This window comes from Vigna unguiculata, chromosome 2, assembly GCF_004118075.2.
Source record: "Vigna unguiculata cultivar IT97K-499-35 chromosome 2, ASM411807v1, whole genome shotgun sequence".
Classification (NCBI taxonomy): Eukaryota; Viridiplantae; Streptophyta; class Magnoliopsida; order Fabales; family Fabaceae; genus Vigna; species Vigna unguiculata.
In genome coordinates, this window is record NC_040280.1 from 32793037 (window position 1) to 32812766 (window position 19730).

Here is a 19730-nt window from a genome sequence, read left to right on the forward strand (position 1 = left end):
ATATGATTTTTTTGAGAAAATATAGCTTCTTTTATAAAAATAATTACCCTTTTAAAAAAATATTATATTTAACTTAATGAATTAGTTGAACAAATGCATATTCACCTGCTCCATTTTCATTTTTTAAAAATATTTTTTTACAAGTTTTATTATGTTTTAAAATGAGTGATTGCATAAGTTCATCTATATAATTGTGATAGTTAATAAATGTTAAAAAGATTTTTTTTTATGTATTTTATTTACGACAAAAACTTCGTTGTTTCATAGGTTTGAGACGAATAACGCGTATCAATAATAATTCATATAAACGTACATTAAGCTATTCATGTGTATATGTTTGCGAATTCATGTGTAGTATTTATATATTTACTTAATAAGTAATATTTTTGCCTGTGTGTTTTACTTATAATATTTGTTGAATTTTCACTTTTAAAAGACATTTTAATTAGTGGTCATTTTTCTTTCTTAAAAAATCTACCATTTTCATCAATAAATATTTAGTTTCCAGTTTGAAGTTACATTTGTGAATATAAAATTATTTGTTACTATTAGTTTAATTTAATGTAATTTGTTTACATGAAAGTATTCTCAGAGACTAAATTTCCTTTTATTAATATCAACTGTTTCCCTATTCTATGCGCATTGAAATAAATAAATCAAAATATTGAAAGTAAAGAGAAAATAACAACGATACAATATTTATAAATATATATATTCTGCGATTTTGGATCGTTTGAACATCTTTCATTTTAAATTTTTTTCATATCTTTAAGGACTTTGAATTTAAGAATTTATTTTTATTAGTATCATTCACTTTTCCAAGAAAGCAATCAATAATTTGTTGTGTTGGATCTATTGTTTGTTATGATCTTCCTTATATTTTCATTTTACTTATTCATTTTGGTTTGTTTAAAACCCAATGATTATATATCTACTGGATTTTTTTTAATCCATATTTATTTTTCATTTTTTTAAAAATAAATCATTTTTAAATTAAAATAATTAATTCATCAATATCATCTTTTAAATGATCATTTGTTTAAAATTAACCATTTTTTTTAAATAATCATTTAAAATTAAAAAATTACTTATAAAATGAATAAAAACTATCTACAATAAAATTAAAAAAATGATTTATATTTAATTTTATAATAATAATAATAATTTTATTATTGTAAAAGAATTACAAGTAACTCCCGTGTTTTCACTGGTTAATTATAATAACTAGCTAATTATAATAATTACTAACAAATGCGTTACATAATTTCAACAAGGCAATTATGGTATTCAAGGGAGTTTTGCCACCACGTAAAATATAAGTTTCCATGGCTGTACCATCTAGTAAAGTTCTAATAGAAAAACTATTTTTCAATGTTATAATTGTGACTAAAAAAAACCTAACATGTACCGTATTATAATTATGATGATTTACAATTTAAAGGGATGAATATCACTTTAATATAATTTAAAGGAATTTGGGTTAACGATAACCTTAGATAATCTCAAGTGAAACCAGCAGCGTGTATAAATTCATCTAGTCTAGAAACAGAAAAAAAATAATCATAAATAGGTGAAGGTAAAATCTTCGGGCATTCCTATCTTTCTTTCATCCAATTTCTTATCCTTTTCTTTTTGGTTAAAATAACTATTTTATCTCCCTATCTAAAGCTAAAAAGGTGGAAAAGATTTGCACATTTGAGAATAATGACTATTACCAATAAGCTCTGCAAAGCAAATGATTACGAGTTCCATTCGTGTGGACGAACAAAAACCCAATCATTGGTTACTTCCATCACCGTTTCTCAAGACCCAAACAGAACCTTTTGAAACGCATAACTCACTCATCACCTGGAATTGTTTCAAAACAAGACAAACAAAAGTTAGGATAATAAGCAGGGAAAATATCATCAAGCTTAAGAATGAATTTGCAACTTTTATTTGTGCTACCTCCATGTTAATAAGATCACTATCTACTTTTAAATTAATATGGCTACACTACACAGGTGACATTCATTCTCTTTTATCTTATTATCTATAGCTATTGATCAAAGTCTCAAGATAGATTGTGCAAAGTTTTCTGTCGTTGTGTCGTCGTCCACCTCGTTTACTTGCATCATATCCATGCCCGGTCCTCCATGATTTTTTGTAAACTACAAATAAATAAGTAGCATACCATAGCCAACTCATGAAAAAAAAAATTTACCTTGTTATATTCGTTGTTAGGGACCTCTCTTCCAAGTTTTCTCCTTGCAGCTTCAATTATCTCAGCCTTCCTGAGCTTGGCATTGGGTCCACTTCCACGAAGCATATCAATTACAACATCTCTGCACAGACAGAAGCAGTCCTTAGCATTATCTAACAAATGGAATCTGCTAATTTTCAGACCTCCCATGGAATGAAAACAATTTTCCTTTTGGGGGTGAGGCGAGGAAGAGAAAAAAACCTGAACGGATCATCTTGTGATGATTTCAACACATAATGTCCATGGATTTCAGATGCAACTTCGTTTATGACTGCCATTAACTCACTATGTGGACCGTCAAGACTGTGAGCTGCATCCACGGCAATTTTAGAATCTCCCTTTGAAAGCATAGCTTTGGAAACTGCCATTTCGCGCAATCCTTGGCATATCACTTTGAAACTGCCAATATAAATAGAAACAGTATAAGACAACTGTTAAACAAGATAAAAATATAGAACTTCTGTTGAGCCAAATTCTCTTCGATGGAATGTCAACTGGAGGAGAATTCCCCCTCATACAATTACCATCACCATGACACTAAGAGTGACAAACTGGTCAGAAAGATGCATATCACTGAGGTTAATTTTCAAGGACTGGCATCAGCGGCATTACAACCTATCCCTATTTAAACCTGACTTAATCCAAATAACCAATTGCCATGAAGAATTTTGTTTGAGGGAAACCACCACAGACATTTAGCTGAAAAAAAAAAGTTATTTATAAAACAACTTGCCCAGGAACCATAACCACCTCATTTCTGCAACACATACAAATTTTATCTCTCTTCAGATCACCCACCTATGTGTACAAGTCCCTCAATATCACTCCAAACAAACCACTCAAAACAAAAATTCCAATCAGCAAGACATTGGAATAAGATAGAAAACATTCTTTTATTTGTTTTTGCAAAAGAATATTAGCTCAAATAATTTCTTCTACTCACTGACTGACACTTTTAAGATAATTCCAGCCATAAGCACCACAGCCACAGAAATACAGCACAGTTTTATGGGGATTTACACTCCCTCCTGTACAAAATAGTATCAAAATTCTTGATGCCACATGGGACCTAGTTACATGCTCAAGGAGTGTCGTGAGCACAGCTTGTGATCTTGGTGTCTTTGCATACTATATCAAGAAAAGCATATAATCCAGAACACGGGGATACAACATTTTAAAAATATGCATAATACAACATAAGACGTTAACAAAAAACACAAATCTTATATAACAAAAGGGAAAAGTGATTTCTTCATTTACAAAAAAAATAAAAATAGAGCCCGTGTGTGGAAAGTGGAATGAAGTTAACTACAACTATCGTGCTTCCAAATATTATCACATCAATAACTTGAACATGGGAAATCACCAAAGCAAAAGGATAGATGTCTGTCTCTATAACCGTACCTGCAAACTTTGTTAGTCTGAAAAAGCTTCTTGAGGGCAATCGGTAGAGCATGTCGGGTTTCATTTGACATGGTCATTTTCCCCGTAGACACTCCAGCCAGACTCGTTGTCCCTTGATCAGAACTTACTGTTTTAAGAGCCTCATTGTTTACACCTTGGTTTGCTACAGCACTTTTACCAATTTTACGTTTTCCAGCATTTGAAACAAGACCAGGTAAATGTTGTTCCAAACCTTTGAAAAGTCTTTCCTGTTTCTCAACAATATCTGGATAGAGTTTTTTGAATGACTCGTCAGGACGCTCTTTGAATTTCCAATAAGGTTTTGGTTCTCCAGCAGATTTATCAAGATTGGCTGTTTCCAAGCCAAATTGCTTAAGGAATTCCTTCACGTGAGTAGTAAGTTCACCTCGAACATTCAAATCAGAAGACTGAACTTTCAAATTCTTGCTAAACATTAGTAAGACATAATCTCTGGCCAAAGATTCCGCGCCACCATTAGGATATAGCAACGAACTTTTTGCAGTCCATAGTCCCCACAACAACAGCGCATGTTGCTGCAGGAATTTTAGAATTTCCTCCTCGGAGTATTCAGGTGCAAAGTGTTTTATAGCACTGAAACGCTGTGGTGAATATGTCTATCATAAAGAGTTGTGTTAGGCAAGTTATGAAATGTAGCACAGCAAAACATGATTCACAAATAGAAGATTACAGCAGTATTTGATCTTTGTAGCATATCCCACCTCAAAGGAAAATGCCATGTGGTGATGGCTGTTTATACTACTTAGTTCAGTAGAGACCATAGTTGAGATAATTAGACCAGATGGGCCAGTTCAACTACGAGTCACTTAATACAATATAAGTTAGGTCCCATCCCTTTAACTGGTGATCAGGAAGCCAGTCGGTAAATAATGAAATTGGGCACTGACTGGCAAGAACTAGCTGATTCAATTCACAAACAGATTAAAATCCCCTACCTATAATATTCATGACGTCCTTTGAACCCATTGTCAATTTTGATATGTATTATACAAAATCTAACTACAAATTTGACTATATTTAGGTTAATATTTAACTCATAATTTTTTATTTTGTAAGACTATGCAGTCGATTGATGTTAATTAAAATTTTTGCTTGAATTTATTACTTATGGATATGTATAAATATTCAATTATCACTATTTCAACTACAGTTAAATCAATAAACTGAATAATTGCTTTAATTCGTTCTATAGCCAATCTAATTTTAAAGACATTAGCTGATGTGTGCGCCACCACCCAAATAAGCAAGTTCATTAACAATTAATTAAGACCAGTGTTAAATACAAACACTTTTCATACTGAAAGCAGAACTTCAGTGCTTGCAATCTTATCAATGAGCAATTTGGTGCACATGTCCAGGTTATTTGCTATTAATATATCCACTAATAACAGTTAACACACCTAAAACACCAGTAGTGAATTGGGAATACAGAATATCTTCTTTAAAAAAAGAATGTAGTCAACTATGAACAGGTATAGGAAGTAAGAGGAAGAATTTTGTTAGATCTCAATGCCCCTATCTCAATCAAAAACAAATAATGTTACAAACCTCAAGCATCTTCTTAAGTCGCTCTTCCACGGGTAATGATAGTAGATCCCTAAATTTGCATACACACAATAGTCAGAACTATAAGCCAATTGCAATAGAATAAACCAATAAAGATAAACAATATAGAATTATAAGAGCAAGAAACATAATATCAAGAAGTCAACAGAAACAACAGAAAGTATATAACAATAAATATCAGAAAAGGACAGACTTGCAGATACAGAAGGGAAAAGAGTGAGTCCTACATACAGCTAATGGAAAACCTTTACTCAAAAGGAAGGGGCAAAAGTTAAATAAATTCGACAATCAAGGAAGACAGCACCTTTTTGAAGGACCCTTTGATAAATTGTTGCTAGTCCCTCCAGGACACAGTGCGGTAACATAATCAAACCTGAATCAAAGATTTACAAACTTCATATATTTAGTAATTCACATATCACATAAGATTGCCAAAAGAACAATAGGACATCTTACGCTTTCATTGTGAAGTCTATTGGAGAACTTTCTTGTGCCATCATTTGCTCCAAATATCTAGACGAGATATCACTCTTGCAGCCATGGTACTTAAGAGGAAGCCAGCTCTTCACACGATGTAGAAAAAAAAAACACTGATTAGAACAGGAACTTAAAATAAACAAAATGTTATGAGACAAAATCACCTTTAAGAAATTCTTTTGACAGAAAATGAAAATATATGGAACTAATTCATAATTAATTTAAGAGAAGAGCATATTATTTATCAATGTATAACAAGTTACAGTTTGTTCCATGAAAAAAACACAAAAACAACCATCGTCCTAATCCTGCATCCATTCTTCATGATCATAACCATAAACATTTATTAGTGGAAATGAAACTAAATATATGAATTTCATATTATAAAAATATATTATCCTCTAGGACTAATGACCCTATTTCCTTAATGTCCCTTAGGATTTGTCATCATATAATAAGAGAAAAAGGTTATTGAACAATAAAGAGTGCATGTCAACTTATTAGTGGAAACTACATTAAACAAACTGTAAGACACTACAAGGTGACCCACAGACAGACCCAAAAGGGCAACCAGCAGAAAGCAGCCAAAAGTAATGATTTTCTGACAATGAGAAGAGGGTTCACTAGACAAGGAATGGTAGCATAAAGAGGCGGCTTTCCCAGCAACAAGACTACTTCGTCTGGCACAAAACTTCCACATGGAGACAACAGACAGGGCAAGTCTGAGGAGCAATGGATTTATACTGAAACTCAACTTTGCAGAGGCAGGGCAGATGCACAGCAGAGACCAAAAAACATCATATGCAAATCACACAGTGGCATTAACTACTATAATACCTCATCATCCTCATTCTTTTGCTCAATAGATGGTTCAGTTGGCTTATTCTGCAACAAAGAAGAAAAATATATGAGCAAGAAGGAAATTAGCTAACAAGCCTTAACCAAATACAAGCACCAGAAAAATAAAAATTGCAAGATGGATTGATACTGCTACAAGACAGCTTGTGAACTTAACGTACAAGATAACAAAATCTGTGTCTAACTTCAAGCATAGTTGGCACAAATAGAAGCAAAGTGCTAGTTGCTAAATATTAATTTAGCAATTTATGAACAACAAAGCCAATGATCTTGTAAGTATGCGGCAGCAAATTTGTAACTTTCTTATTTTTGGGCGGACATACATGCCTGTTGTGGATTTTTTAATCCTACATTTACTTGAGATCCAGATTCGTATAAAGAAACAAAACTTTGACCCAACTTAAATTAAACCACCTAATCATCTAAAAAAGTGCATGGAAAAATAATTCAAGATTGTCAATGCCAATGTATGAAAACTATAATTCCTGCACCTTGCTCTTGTGAAGTCAAATTTAAACTGACATAATAAAATAACTATGATGCATGAATGAAAGAAATACACGGTACCTGCTTCTTTGATGTAGCAACAGGCTTTTCTTCATTTGAGCCCTCAGTTTTGACGGTAGCATTTGCCCCAGCAGAGGTGACGTTCTTCCTTTTTGAACCACCAGAATTCAGATGCTGTAATTTTGGGCGAAGCTGCACAACTGCATGAATTGGATGCAGGTGTAACTGTAACGAAGAAAAAGGTAGGCAAATTTACATTTCTTTTCTAAAATAACAATCAACTTGAATATCACATAGGAAAAATTCATAAAACCATCATGCTCTCAGAAAAGATAACGCGTCTGAACTATGTAATATTTTAACATGCTAAATATAACCATCTGCAAGTAAATGTTAAGCATATCAATTTTGCCGAGTGAATCATGCATGATTCTAACCTGATAAGTCTTTACAAGATTATGTTCAATTATTTTTCTTTTAAGGTAGTAATCCAAGGTTTCCCATTTATGGAAAGGGAGGAGCCAAATTTATTTGAAGACACGCTTTATACCTTGTTCCCCCGTTTTCACTCTTGATTGAAGCATACCTTAAAAAGTATGCCAAGCTGCATTAGCTTTTCAATGAACTTTATCATTAACAAAAAATTAATTAATTGTTATTCAAGACCTGAGTAAGACATGTCTTATCTTATACCAATAACAAATTCATCTAGAGGAGTATTTTTGGCGGATACAGTCATCCTAATTCATCAGAAGTATTAAGTGTTCAATACATAGGACAATAATATCCCAAGTTGCAATGGCAAACATAATACAACGTTCAAGTCATAAAATAGAATGGGGTAAATAATTACCTTATCTCCCATAAGAAGCCCAGCAGCAGTTGCAGCTCGTCCACCTGCACGAGGTGGCTTCCAGGAAGTTGCATAAGTCTGAAGAGAATTAAAACAATTCAATCATACTTACAACGCACACAATATAATGCTTTTCCAGTACACGTAACAAGTACAAAAGAAAGTACTCAATTGTAAGCATCAACTTCAAATATTCTTGTACAAACAAAAAGGTTTAGCATACCACGGAATATAAAAGTAGAAATAAAGAATACATCAACACCAATGAAGCATTATAGCACTAGTTGAAACCAGCTGCATGGATTAAAGTTCAAACAATGTATTGGGGTCATTGCTAATTTTAGAGCCAAGAAGCCCTGGAAACTTCGTCATCACCAAACATCTTGGTTATTTTACTTTACTTACTGCGGTTTGTAAGACAAAATAGAAATGCAAAAATGCTGTACAGCTCATCATAGAGATAATCACAGTGATAAAGAAGTAAACCTGCTTCGTGACGTTGTATTTATTGGCAAACTCTCTATCAATATTACTTGACTCCATTTCAATGGGTAAATCAAGTTCCACTTCTGAACTCTCAGGTTTCAACCTTACCTACACAATAATAATTAGAAGGAAAACTAACATGATCGATATCCCATTTTCCTCCAGAAAAACTATTCAACAAACATACCTCTTCGCATCTGTCCTCTATGTCGTAAGGTCGCCAACTAGGTCTCAAGGGATACTGAAAAACGTACAACTAAAAAGCAACAAGGAAAAATTACTCTGAAATTGTGAAAAAAAAAACTGCCGAATCGAACAAGCAAAATGGCGTAAGCGAAACGCGAACCTGAGTCTCGGCGTCAATAGAAGGTGTGAAGAAAACGTCAATTTCCCGTACAACTGTATCTTCGGGAGTATCTTCGTCCATGGGATCATCTCGTCCTGTTTCTGCTTCGTCCTCGGGTTCAGATTTCGGTTCCGTTTCCATTTGGACATCGGTGTTGAGTTCGGGCTTTATATGACTTGGTGACACTGTTTCTACGCCATCTTCGTTCTTTTTGACAGTCGCAACGAATTCTTGAGGCTCTGGTTTGGAGATGGATGGTTCGGGTTGGGGTTGGGGTTGAGGTTCAGTTTTGGGGCCAGGTTCCGCTTTTGGTTTAGGTTTGAGCTTTGATGATTTTGGCGCGAACTTGGAGACTCGAGAAGTGGCCTTCACCGGCGCTTCTTCTAAGTCGTCGAAGTCCATAGCGCGGAGTGCTTAGTTGCTTTACGGCGGACGCGACCGGTTACGGCGGGTCGGATCGCCGAGGGACGCGGCGGGTGGTGGAGAAACGGTTGTGGCAGTGGTAGTGACAGTGCCCTTAGCCTTCTGATATGCGTAAGCAATTTTTAGCGATACTGAAATTTAATTTTGTTAACCTAGGAAGGAAACTGATATTTCAGAAAAAAAATTATTCACCTAAATCTTCCCCTTTTATCTCGGAGAGGTTTTTTAATCAATACGGAGAAATATCATATGTTACATCATATGATCAAAACTAATTTCTGATTACATTTTCTGCATTGTAATAATAACAGAAATAATATCTGATCCCTTGGAAAAAAAATATATCAATAGTTAAAACTTAACCATATTAATATCAATGTTTTAATTAGATTGTCTAAAATTTCACTTGAAATTATAAACTCGTACTAGAATAAATATTACTGTTTTTAAAAGATATCAATAGTTAAAATAAAAAGTATAGATTAAAAATATTAATTTATTTTGAACTCAATGATAACTTTTATATAGTGATAATATGCATATATATATTTTATAATATATGTTCATAATGAGATATTTTTATTCGGTGAATATAAATAGTTTCCTTGTTTTTAATGTATAAATATTCTATCTTTCAGCTGTGGAAAAATTATTACATTTAAATGTAGGTTAAGGTTATCGTCTAATTTTTGTAATAATTTTTAATATATAAATATTTAAAAATATATTTAATAGAACATCATTTTAAAGATAATGATATTTGAGTTTATTTTATTTTTAAACAAAATTATGCCCCTTCATTTTGTTACTTTGTTAAAATAACAAATTTATTAAATTTAATTACTCTTTTCTTTTTTGTTTCTTTTTTAGTCCAGAAATCCCACACAATGCAATTTTAATTAACGTATATTAATTACATTAACAAAACAAATCATTCCTATCAACAAATTCAATTTTAATAAAAATATCCTTGATCTCTTTCTAAAAATTTAACAAAAAAAAATCAAATTACAATTTTTCAAAAAATTAAACCAATTTATTATAAATATTAACATAATGATTGAAAATTTTATTTTTCAGAGAGACAAATATTTGTTTTGTTCTCCTTACAATTATTAATACTAATGAATACACATCTACCGATAAATATTTTTGCTCTATTACCAGTAGAAGTACATGTGTCTATTTTTTTTCTTATGATAATAAAGCATAAAATTAGTTATTATAGCAAGAGTTAATAAAAGTATTGGACTGTTCCGAAGGGTAATGGAAAGCAGCAGCAAGCTAGTATTGGAAACTAGTGGCACAATTGCCAAAATTCAAAATACATGGTATATATATAGATAGATAAATATGAAGTTTCGTAACTTCGTGTTTTTAAGCCCCTAATCACAATCAAAGCACACGACATTTCAGGCAGATAAAAGAAAAAGCACTGATCAAGTTGTTGGATGATATCTGTCAGCTTTCTTTATGTATATATGTAAGATGACTTTGTCTGCTCAGCAGCAAAGGACCTAAACCTGTGTAGGAATCATGAACAGAAAACCGTTGGAAACTAAAACATTTTCATCTCATTTTCCCCAAACCAACCATTTTAACTCAGACATACAAATGCATGCATATGTTAAGAACAAAGAAAGATCGCATATAATTGCCATGTCGATACAATTAGGTTATATATATGTATCAAGGGAGAAATGAAAGTAAATTCCCGCTCCAACTCTTACACCACCTTGTTGTAAGTTGTACCAAAATATGGATATGGAAGTACATGTGAAGTAATTTTCTCTTTGGTTACACAGCAATTACACTTGTTTTAGTTGAGGGAACTACAAGAACCAGTATGCTTATAATGATGTATATAAGTGAGATGCTCCAGTCTAAAAATTTTACCTTCAGTTGCAAGAAACATATCTACACAATTAGGACTTTGATGCAAGAAGTCCCATCTGTTTAGTAAGATTGTCAACATGCTGCATCTTATCAACATTTTTCTTCTCATTTTCCCTTTCCAAAGGCAAACCCTGTTCTTCAGTCAGACCACATCCTAGAGAGCTAAATTTAATTTCCTCTGCGTCTCCTGTAAGTGGGCTTGGCCTGAAAAACAACTCCCAGAACTCATCATCGATATCAGGGAGTTGAGAAATTCCATCTGCATCGGCTGAAGAATAACCAGCTTCTACAGTGTGCGCTCCATCCAAAACAGATGACACGTCTATCTCCGCCATGCTCCTACTACCAGCCTCCACACCATTCAGATTATGATTCACTAAACTGCTTTCAGTTTCCACCCCTTGACTCTGACAAAAGTCCAACACAGCAGGTGAAGATTGCACCTCGGATATACTGGGCATACAATTGACAGGAAACTGGGAGTCTACTTCCATACTTGTTAGTTCAGAAACAGGAGGAACGGTAGAAAGGGTCACATTAGAAACCTGAGTGGATGAACTGCTGCTATCTGATGCAATGGCAGAAGGAATATCGTCAATGAGAAAAACATCAGGGTTCTTAATTGACGATTGTGTTGTTGTAGAATTGTTTATCTGCAGTATCTGGCGAAATAATGATTTTGCAGCATTGTTTATGGAACTCTGGTACTTGACTATGTGTCCATCAAGACCACTATGGAGACTATTGGTGGCTAAATTATCCTTTTCCTGACTGTGGAGCCTCCTCTTTTTATTAGCCCCAGTGATATGTTTGTTACTTTCATTCTGCTGCTGTACAAATTGAGCTAAGAAGCCAGGGCTGTGCATGGCCTTTGCTAGGAATGACATCATTTGCTGCTGCCGCTGCTCCATTGACTGCACGCGTTGCCCAACATTTTGCATTTGGTTATCAGTCACTTGCTGTTTCTGTCTCAACCTAACTAGTTCCTGCATAAGAACATTCTTATCCCTTTTCAGTATTTCCACCTCTTCCTCAAGCCCAAATTTCCCCACCTCGACACATGCTCTAACAGCTGATTTTTGCACTTGAGATGGTTGTTGTTGACTACCATTTACATGGGCAGATTTACGCCTACTGATACTTTTTAGAAGTTGTTTTTCCCCTCTTAGAAACCCTTCATTTGCAAATTCCCATTGATCTGGATCAACCTTCCTAAAACCCTGTTTGTCAATAAAAATGAAATCATTGAATAATTTAGACTAGGAGAAGAAAATATGGGTAAACTGTACAAGTAATCCAGCTTAATTAAAATTACACGTAATACTAATAATAACTTGTGAAGGGGAGATGGCATGTGAAACAATATTCTCGATGAGTGTGTGAGATACAAGTAAATTTTCTTAGATAACGGTAGAATAAATTGTGATAATTAATTAAATTCGTTGGAGTGTGCAAAACCAAGAACCTATATTTGACATAAACTATGTCTTTATTACATCATTGCAATATATTTCTACAGCACATAACCAAAGGTTGTCTTTAATCACAAGTTTCTAAATTATGTTCTGTAATCCCTTTTTAATCAACCTACTCTAAAGCTACCACAGTCACAATTATATTTTTTGTACACTGGTAGCACCAGCTAATGTACGCATCTTTTTTCCAATCTTTGAATCGGACCATGTCATTGTTCAAGTGTATTAATAACAAATCTTAAGATGATATGCACTCTCATAAATTGCGCAGCAAAACAGGAAGGCCTATAACTATTAATTACATAATTGTTCCTAGTATAACCAAGTATCATAAGATTTTCAACTTAAGCAGCCAGTCTTACAACCAAACACCAAGCAGGGGCAATTTCAATCATGGTACAACAAGCCAAAATTATTCGTGCAATATCTTCAATCAAGGGAAAATTGTATTTAATCGCAATTTACACTTGCAGTTTTCTCATGATTTACAGGATTTAACTTCTAGAAGACGAAAACCTAATTCAGAAACAGGGGGGAAGAAAGAAAGAAAGCAAGGAAAACGAACTGACTGCATCTTTAATCAAGGGTCATCAAACTCGGTTTCCTCATACACAAATTGGCATATGTTAACCTATAACAAGACACACAAAAAAAAGTAAAAGAAAAATTGAGTTCACTTTGCTAACTTACTATGCAAACCCAGATCTAACCAAAATTTTGCCAAGCTAAGCCAAATTTACTAAAGTCGAGCATACCCAATGAAGGTGTAATACTGACCTGCAAATTCGAGATTCATATCAATCAATGAGACGCCACAGTATTGAAAGATAGAACGTGCTACATGAAATGAAATAAAACAGCAAGATAGGGTTTCCCATAAAGCACGAATATAAAACCCAACAGAAAACAACAAAACCCTTCAAATCCATCGAGCCCACAACAACAAGAAACCACGATCCCTCTGACCCCGAACAGAAAAACAAAATAAAAGATCAAATTAGCAATAAAACTAAGAACAATAGTAAAAGAATAATCGGAGAAAAAGTGATGCGATGCCCACATAAGTATTCAACTGCCTGACGAAGCTGGAGAAGTTGTTATGCTTAAAATGTTTGGGCAAGATGTCTGTGGCGAACTGGGGAACGTTCCAGACAACAAAGGTGTTGTTGTTTTCGCCCCACGACACGACGGAATCGGTGGTGGGGTCGTCGACCATGTCGTAGGTTTTGCTCAGAAACGGTGCCACACAGACACTGCTGTTCCACGATGCTCCCTCCATACCAGATCAACACTGATTCCTACGGCTAAACCAAATTTTAGGTTTTGCTTTTATTGCACACACAGCAAGAAGAGGAAGAAGATAAACGGAAGGTATCAGGCACTCGAAACAACTCTCACTCCTTTCACTTCAATGTCTCTCTTCTTGTGCATTTATTTATTTGATTAAGTTGTTATTTTTATTTTTTATTTTTTTCTTTTTCTTATTTTCTTACCTTTTTTTCATTTTACTCCTGACTTTTTTAAATACAAGAAATATTATCATTTACATTTATGGCTTTCACTGTATTAATTTTGTACAGTGAAGGGGAAAAGGATGAAATTCTTGTGAGAATGGGTTATTTTCAAAATAATAAATAATTGTTGTTTAAGAATATCGGTGGAGGAGATTGTGAGTTTTTTTTTTCTTATTTAAAAATAAAGAAAACGTGTTAGGATAAAATTAGAGTTTTTTAATTGATTTTTTTACTTATTTTCATAATACTTTTCTCTTAGTTTTCAAAACAAAGAAAAATAAATGTTTTATGTTTTTAATTTAAATTTTACTTCCTAAATAAAAAATTATTATCATTCATTTTTTTTAAATTTAGTTAAAATTTCAATTACTAATAAAAGTTTCGGTCATGGAACAAAGTAGTTTTTTATAAGTCTTCAAAATAAATATTTATTTATTTTTTAATTATAAATTTATTAATATACGAGTACGTGGGTTATTTTTGTCAGTTTAACGTTAATTTTTTTAGTTCAGCATACATTTTATATTTATTTTGTGGTTAAAGTTCATATGCAATTTTGCTTAAAAAGGTTATGTGGAATCAAATTATATATATATATATATATATATATATATATATATATATATATATATATATATATATATATATAAGCATGTTGGAATTCTATTTCTTAATAACTCTATAATTAATTTGTAGTACAGCATTAAATATATCAATAATTACTAAATTATTAATACAATTAACTTTTAACATATAAAACAATTAAATTCTTATATAGATGAATGGACAATACAATTGTAAATGACTAAACTTTTAATATAATATCACGAATATATCATAACACAACATAACAATATCATTGTTATAATGTATAAAATACATACCTTATACATACGTACTCCAACCCAAACTAAAATGCATGTTTAAAAGAAACCCAAACAACCTAAATTAAATACATGTTTAAAAGAGACAAAAATTTATATATATATATATATATATATATATATATATATATATATATTATTGTAATTATTTTGGATACTTTCACAATCTCACCGTTTGAGTTTATTGACGGCAAACTGAACTCTCTCTTATCCATTTGGCGCTACATTCTTCTTCTTCTTCCTCTTCATTCACATTCACAAGCACACAGAAAAGAAAGGGAGACATGGTTGTGGTGGTTCCTCTTGATTGCTTCTCTTTCCATCATTGTCTTCGCAATCACACGACCCAGTTGTCCCTTTCTTCCAGATCCACCACCTCCACCGCCACCACCTCCACTCTCCACTTCCATTATCCCATAATTCAAGCAAAGTTGCCTTTTTTCACCAACTCCGACTCCTTCCAAGTGGGTCGACCCATTGGCACCTATGGCTTCATCAACATCACCAGGTACCTACTTCTTCACAACCATTCCAATGAAAACAAAAGATGCAATCAGTTTTTTTTTTTTTTTCCATAAAGTTAACATTTTTAATTATGCACAGCCTAATATTTACAAGCTTATTCAAAAGTAACGTTTTTACCCAGCTACTCTGCCTTTCCCTCTGGGCCTGGCACTGACTATTCACTCAAGGACTTGGGAGGATTGAAAACTCAAGATGTTGGAGAAGGCGATGTCAAAATCAGGTAGGTAATGTCAAAAATCAACTTGATTCCATGGCTTTCTTTTTCCTTGCACTCACACATTCTACAAGATGAAACTGTGTCATGAAATTGAATCACTCATTTTATTTGGGTAAATCATAGTTAAAAGATTCATTCTTGATCTCAACTCAACTGGTTTATTTGAGTAAATCATAGTTAAAAGATTCATTCTTGATCTCAACTCAACTGGTTGATCTTCATCCTATCGTTACAATTGCTCTTACTGTGTGGATGTGTGAAAAAGGGGATTGCACCGAGTCCAGTTTGGATACTATAATGATAATACACACTCATGGCAGTTCTGGTTGTGTTGCAGGCTTTATGAAGGGAGAGTTTCTCGGGGTCCACTTACTGGAACTCCGGTTACTTTTAAGGTAGTAAGTAGTATCATAGTATCATAGTCTACCTCTTCACTTGTTCGTGTTAATGTCGTAGAAACTCTTAACAAATGGCAATGAAGGTTTATCCTGGAAGGCGAGCTGGGGGAGTTGTGGCTGATGCACTCGCTGCAAATGAGTTAAATACACACTTGTTTCTTCAGGTGAGGGAATTGGATTCGTGGATTAGTTTCTACTTAACTTAATCTTTGATATCAATTCATAGCTCTTTTCTCTCTTTTCTGTTAATCCTTCTTCCTGGTTTATACTTTTTCTTGCAGAGCAGTTCTAAAGGTATTGCTCAGCATCTTGCGCTGCTTGTAGGTGGGTTTGAAACAACCACCGGAGAGCAGGTTTGTTCTGTGAAGTTAACATAATTTTTTTAACTTCACATGCAGTGGCTCTAATTCTGCTAACCATGATGAGAGTAATATGTTGATCCAGTGGCTTGCATTTCGTGATGATGGGAAATATAGCGTGGCAGACTATGCAAAAATTGTAAGCGAGAGGTTATCGAAAAGCCGAGAAGTTTCATCCTGGAATCCTTTTGAGCAAGGAGTAACAATCAAAAGGAGACAAAGTTTTATTATAAAGCTGCTCCAAGGTGTCATGAAGGGTGTAGCTTACTTGCATGACCATGATAGATTGCACCAAAGTCTAGGACCATTTTCTGTGGTTCTCAAGTATGGAATTTATCAAGCATTTACTTGGTTCAAGATTTTTCGTTCGGCTTATACCTTTCACCCTAACTTCAAGTGTTTTTTACATGTTTGCAGCACAATTTCAGAAAAAGAAGGTTCTTATTTGATTCCTAGACTCCGGGATCTAGCCTTTTCTGTTAATGTCAGGTAAGGTAATGGTTTGTCGAGTTCTTGTGTCTTGAATTTACCTTCTGTTAATGCATTGATATGTCGTGAAAAAAATGTTGTATTTTCTTCCTTTTTTTTGTTATTTAAATGCTACTATCATTCAAGCAAACTTTGATTTTGTGTGACTGTAATGTGTTGCACTGCGTGTTATTAATAATTTGTATAATCTGTATGACTTTTTTTTCCTTTTGGGATATAGTTTCATCTATTGTGTATTTTGTATATCTGAATTTCATAGTCCAATCTATGATGTTTGGTTTCACCGAGGCTACTGCTTAATTTGTTGCTGTTTTTGCTATATGCTAACATTCTACATATACTTACATCACTACAGGTACAAGGAACTAGATGATTCAGGACAGCTTTCAGAGGGGCTTTGGAGACGAGCATCAGGTGCTGGTGCATTCACACAAATGGAGAAAAGAGCTTTTGGAATAGCTGATGACATGTAACTGTCAGAACTTGGGTCAATGCAGAACTTTGTTTCAACATATTTTTCAGGTTACCTATTTCTTTTATGAGTTCCAATGCAGATATGAAGCTGGTCTTCTTTTCGCATACTTGGCTTTTGTTCCATTTTGTGAGGCTGGTGTAATGGATAGCCTATCCTTGCAAGTAAGCTATGCTGCAATAATAAGACTTTTCTTTTGTAGCTCATAGTTCTTTTTTGTCAAAGTCTTCTTAATATCTTCACTGGTTTTTGTTGGTCATGAAATTTAGAGGCTTTTGGAGAACACCTTCCAACTTGATCTTGAAGCCACACGAGAGTATGCTATCTTCCTAGTTTAACTTATGGTTTAATCGTGCACAGAGAGTCAGAGTAGACATATGTTGCAGTGTTGTTTTATAATCTTAATATTGACATAGAAAGACTTTGTGGGTGTTTGGAGATTTAGAAAACTAGTTTATGATAGTACTACATGATGGAGACAATTATGTAAGTCCATACCTAACAAGTCCATATCTACATGATTCCAAAACTAATTATGATTGTGTTCATGGGATGAACAAATAGTTCATACAGTTATGGCTCATCTAAAATATCAGTCACTACCATAACTGTAGTTTCTTGAGGAAAGGAGAATGCAAAGGAAAAAAAACACACCAACTTTTAGATGATTTTTTTACAACTAACACTTGTGAGTCTGTAGTAAACTGTTCTGAAAGTTTGTGTTTGTGTCTCATTAGGCCATTGCTTCTGTCTCACTTTTTTATTCCTCATTTGGCAGATATTGTCTAGCTGATGACAGATTGGTAAATGCTGTTGAGTTCCTTGATCTTGGAGATGGTGCTGGTTGGGAGTTACTTCAGGTATTTTTGTCTCTTAATATGGATAAGAAAGATGTTTTCTCACGTAAGTGAGTGTAAATCTCACTTAATGTGAGGTTGAATTAAGTTTAAAGTTCATTTCTTAACGTTTCTTATAAAAAAAATGAAATAGAAACTAGTTTAAATACATTATGGAAAAGCTAGTTTATTTATAATATAAATGTATACTGAATTGAAGTTGATGCTGTTTATCTTGAATTTCAGACAATGCTTAATGCTGACTTTCGAAAAAGACCAACTGCTGAAGCTGTTCTGAATCATCGGTTTATGACAGGAGCAGTCCTTTGAATACATATGACTTATATGTGTTTATCAGTTTTCTGTTTCTATAAATAATAATGCTCTTTAGAATAGGAGTGTTAATTAAAATGTATTGGTCAATAAATAGACCTTAAATGTATATATTTCAGTCTTTCTATTAATTTTTTTACCTTTTTTTTCTTCATATTCTTTCATTTTCTTTATCCTCTCATTTTCAATCATATTCACAAAACTAGAGCTGTCAAAATGGGTTGGAACCCACGAGCCAACCCTGCTCATCACGGGTTCGGGGTCGGGTTGGGTTGGAATTATTTTACAAATTTCAATACGAGTTATTTTTTACCCAGCTCATCCGGGTTGAACTCGTGATGAGCCAATGGCTCACCAACCCGCAGATAAAAGGGTATAGAAGAGTTTTTTATTAAGTTGGGTTTTATATTTGGGTCATGTTAAGTTTTTTTTAGCCAACACATAAATAATTTGTATTTTTTATTTTGGTTTGTATTTGGATTGTATTAAAGTTTATTTAGATTTTAATTAGAATTATAATTTAGTTTTGACTGGAAAAAAATAAAAAAAATGTATTTTTTTTTAATTAAGCGAACTCGTAAGTCAACTTGTTTAACCCGTCAACCCGTGGTGGGTCGGGTTGGGTTCGAATTTTGTTGGTTCATTAAAATGTGAGTCAAGTTGAGTTGGTTCACTAAATCATCAACTTATGGTGGGTTAAGCTAGATCGGAGTCGGATTATCCTATTGACAGCTCTATACAAAAGTCAATTAAACTATCAATAAATTAGTTAACAATTTAGTTTTGTAATGAAATTTTGAAGACATCAAACATAGTTATTTCATTTTAAATCAGTAGCAAGATAATATTAGTATTAGTTAAATTAGTAATACATGTACTAAAAATGTTAACATAATTGAAATATTTTATTGTGTTTTAGTTTAAAAAATTATTTTTTAATTTAAGAGATTGCGATGTTATTTTTAAAACTTTGAAAATTAAATTAAATTCTTCCAAAGTTTTAGTAACCAAAAGTACATGATTGAAGTAATATGAACTTCAAGCAAGCATTACAGGAAAAAATTTATAAAATAATTATAATATATAATTTAGTCAACATCAATATCTCTTGCGATTAAAATAAGTAGGGTA

General features: G+C 33.2%; 3 protein-coding genes across 4 annotated transcripts; 1 reads left to right on the forward strand and 2 right to left on the reverse strand.

The window, feature by feature from the left end:
- Positions 1-1440: 1440 nt before the first annotated feature.
- LOC114173862 (DNA-directed RNA polymerase III subunit RPC5) lies at positions 1441-9364 on the reverse strand. Its single transcript, XM_028058513.1, has 13 exons — positions 8779-9364; positions 8620-8688; positions 8433-8540; positions 7947-8024; positions 7154-7318; positions 6566-6613; positions 5708-5814; positions 5556-5624; positions 5234-5282; positions 3647-4281; positions 2444-2641; positions 2204-2324; positions 1441-1848 (listed from the first exon to the last, which is right to left on the reverse strand). Exons 1-13 carry the CDS (start codon positions 9178-9180, stop codon positions 1777-1779), a joined length of 2121 nt encoding a protein of 706 aa, XP_027914314.1. The 5' UTR covers positions 9181-9364; the 3' UTR covers positions 1441-1776.
- A 1102-nt stretch (positions 9365-10466) lies between these two features.
- On the reverse strand, positions 10467-13984 carry LOC114173610 (heat stress transcription factor A-1e-like). Its single transcript, XM_028058098.1, has 3 exons — positions 13633-13984; positions 11098-12317; positions 10467-10724 (listed from the first exon to the last, which is right to left on the reverse strand). Exons 1-2 carry the CDS (start codon positions 13849-13851, stop codon positions 11127-11129), a joined length of 1410 nt encoding a protein of 469 aa, XP_027913899.1. The 5' UTR covers positions 13852-13984; the 3' UTR covers positions 10467-10724; positions 11098-11126.
- Positions 13985-15127: 1143 nt separating this feature from the next.
- LOC114173496 lies at positions 15128-18736 on the forward strand. 2 transcript variants are annotated; one of them, XM_028057945.1, is made up of 12 exons: positions 15128-15478; positions 15617-15715; positions 16050-16107; positions 16194-16274; positions 16392-16463; positions 16555-16793; positions 16887-16958; positions 17314-17427; positions 17513-17594; positions 17700-17746; positions 18209-18290; positions 18513-18736. In XM_028057945.1, the coding sequence occupies exons 1-12, from the start codon at positions 15255-15257 to the stop codon at positions 18594-18596; spliced, it is 1254 nt and encodes a 417-aa protein (XP_027913746.1). In that variant the 5' UTR covers positions 15128-15254; the 3' UTR covers positions 18597-18736. The 2 variants fall into 2 exon arrangements, with proteins under 2 accessions (XP_027913746.1, XP_027913747.1); XM_028057946.1 differs by lacking the exon at positions 15128-15478 and having other exon boundaries at positions 15627-15719.
- The last annotated feature ends 994 nt before the right edge of the window (positions 18737-19730 follow it).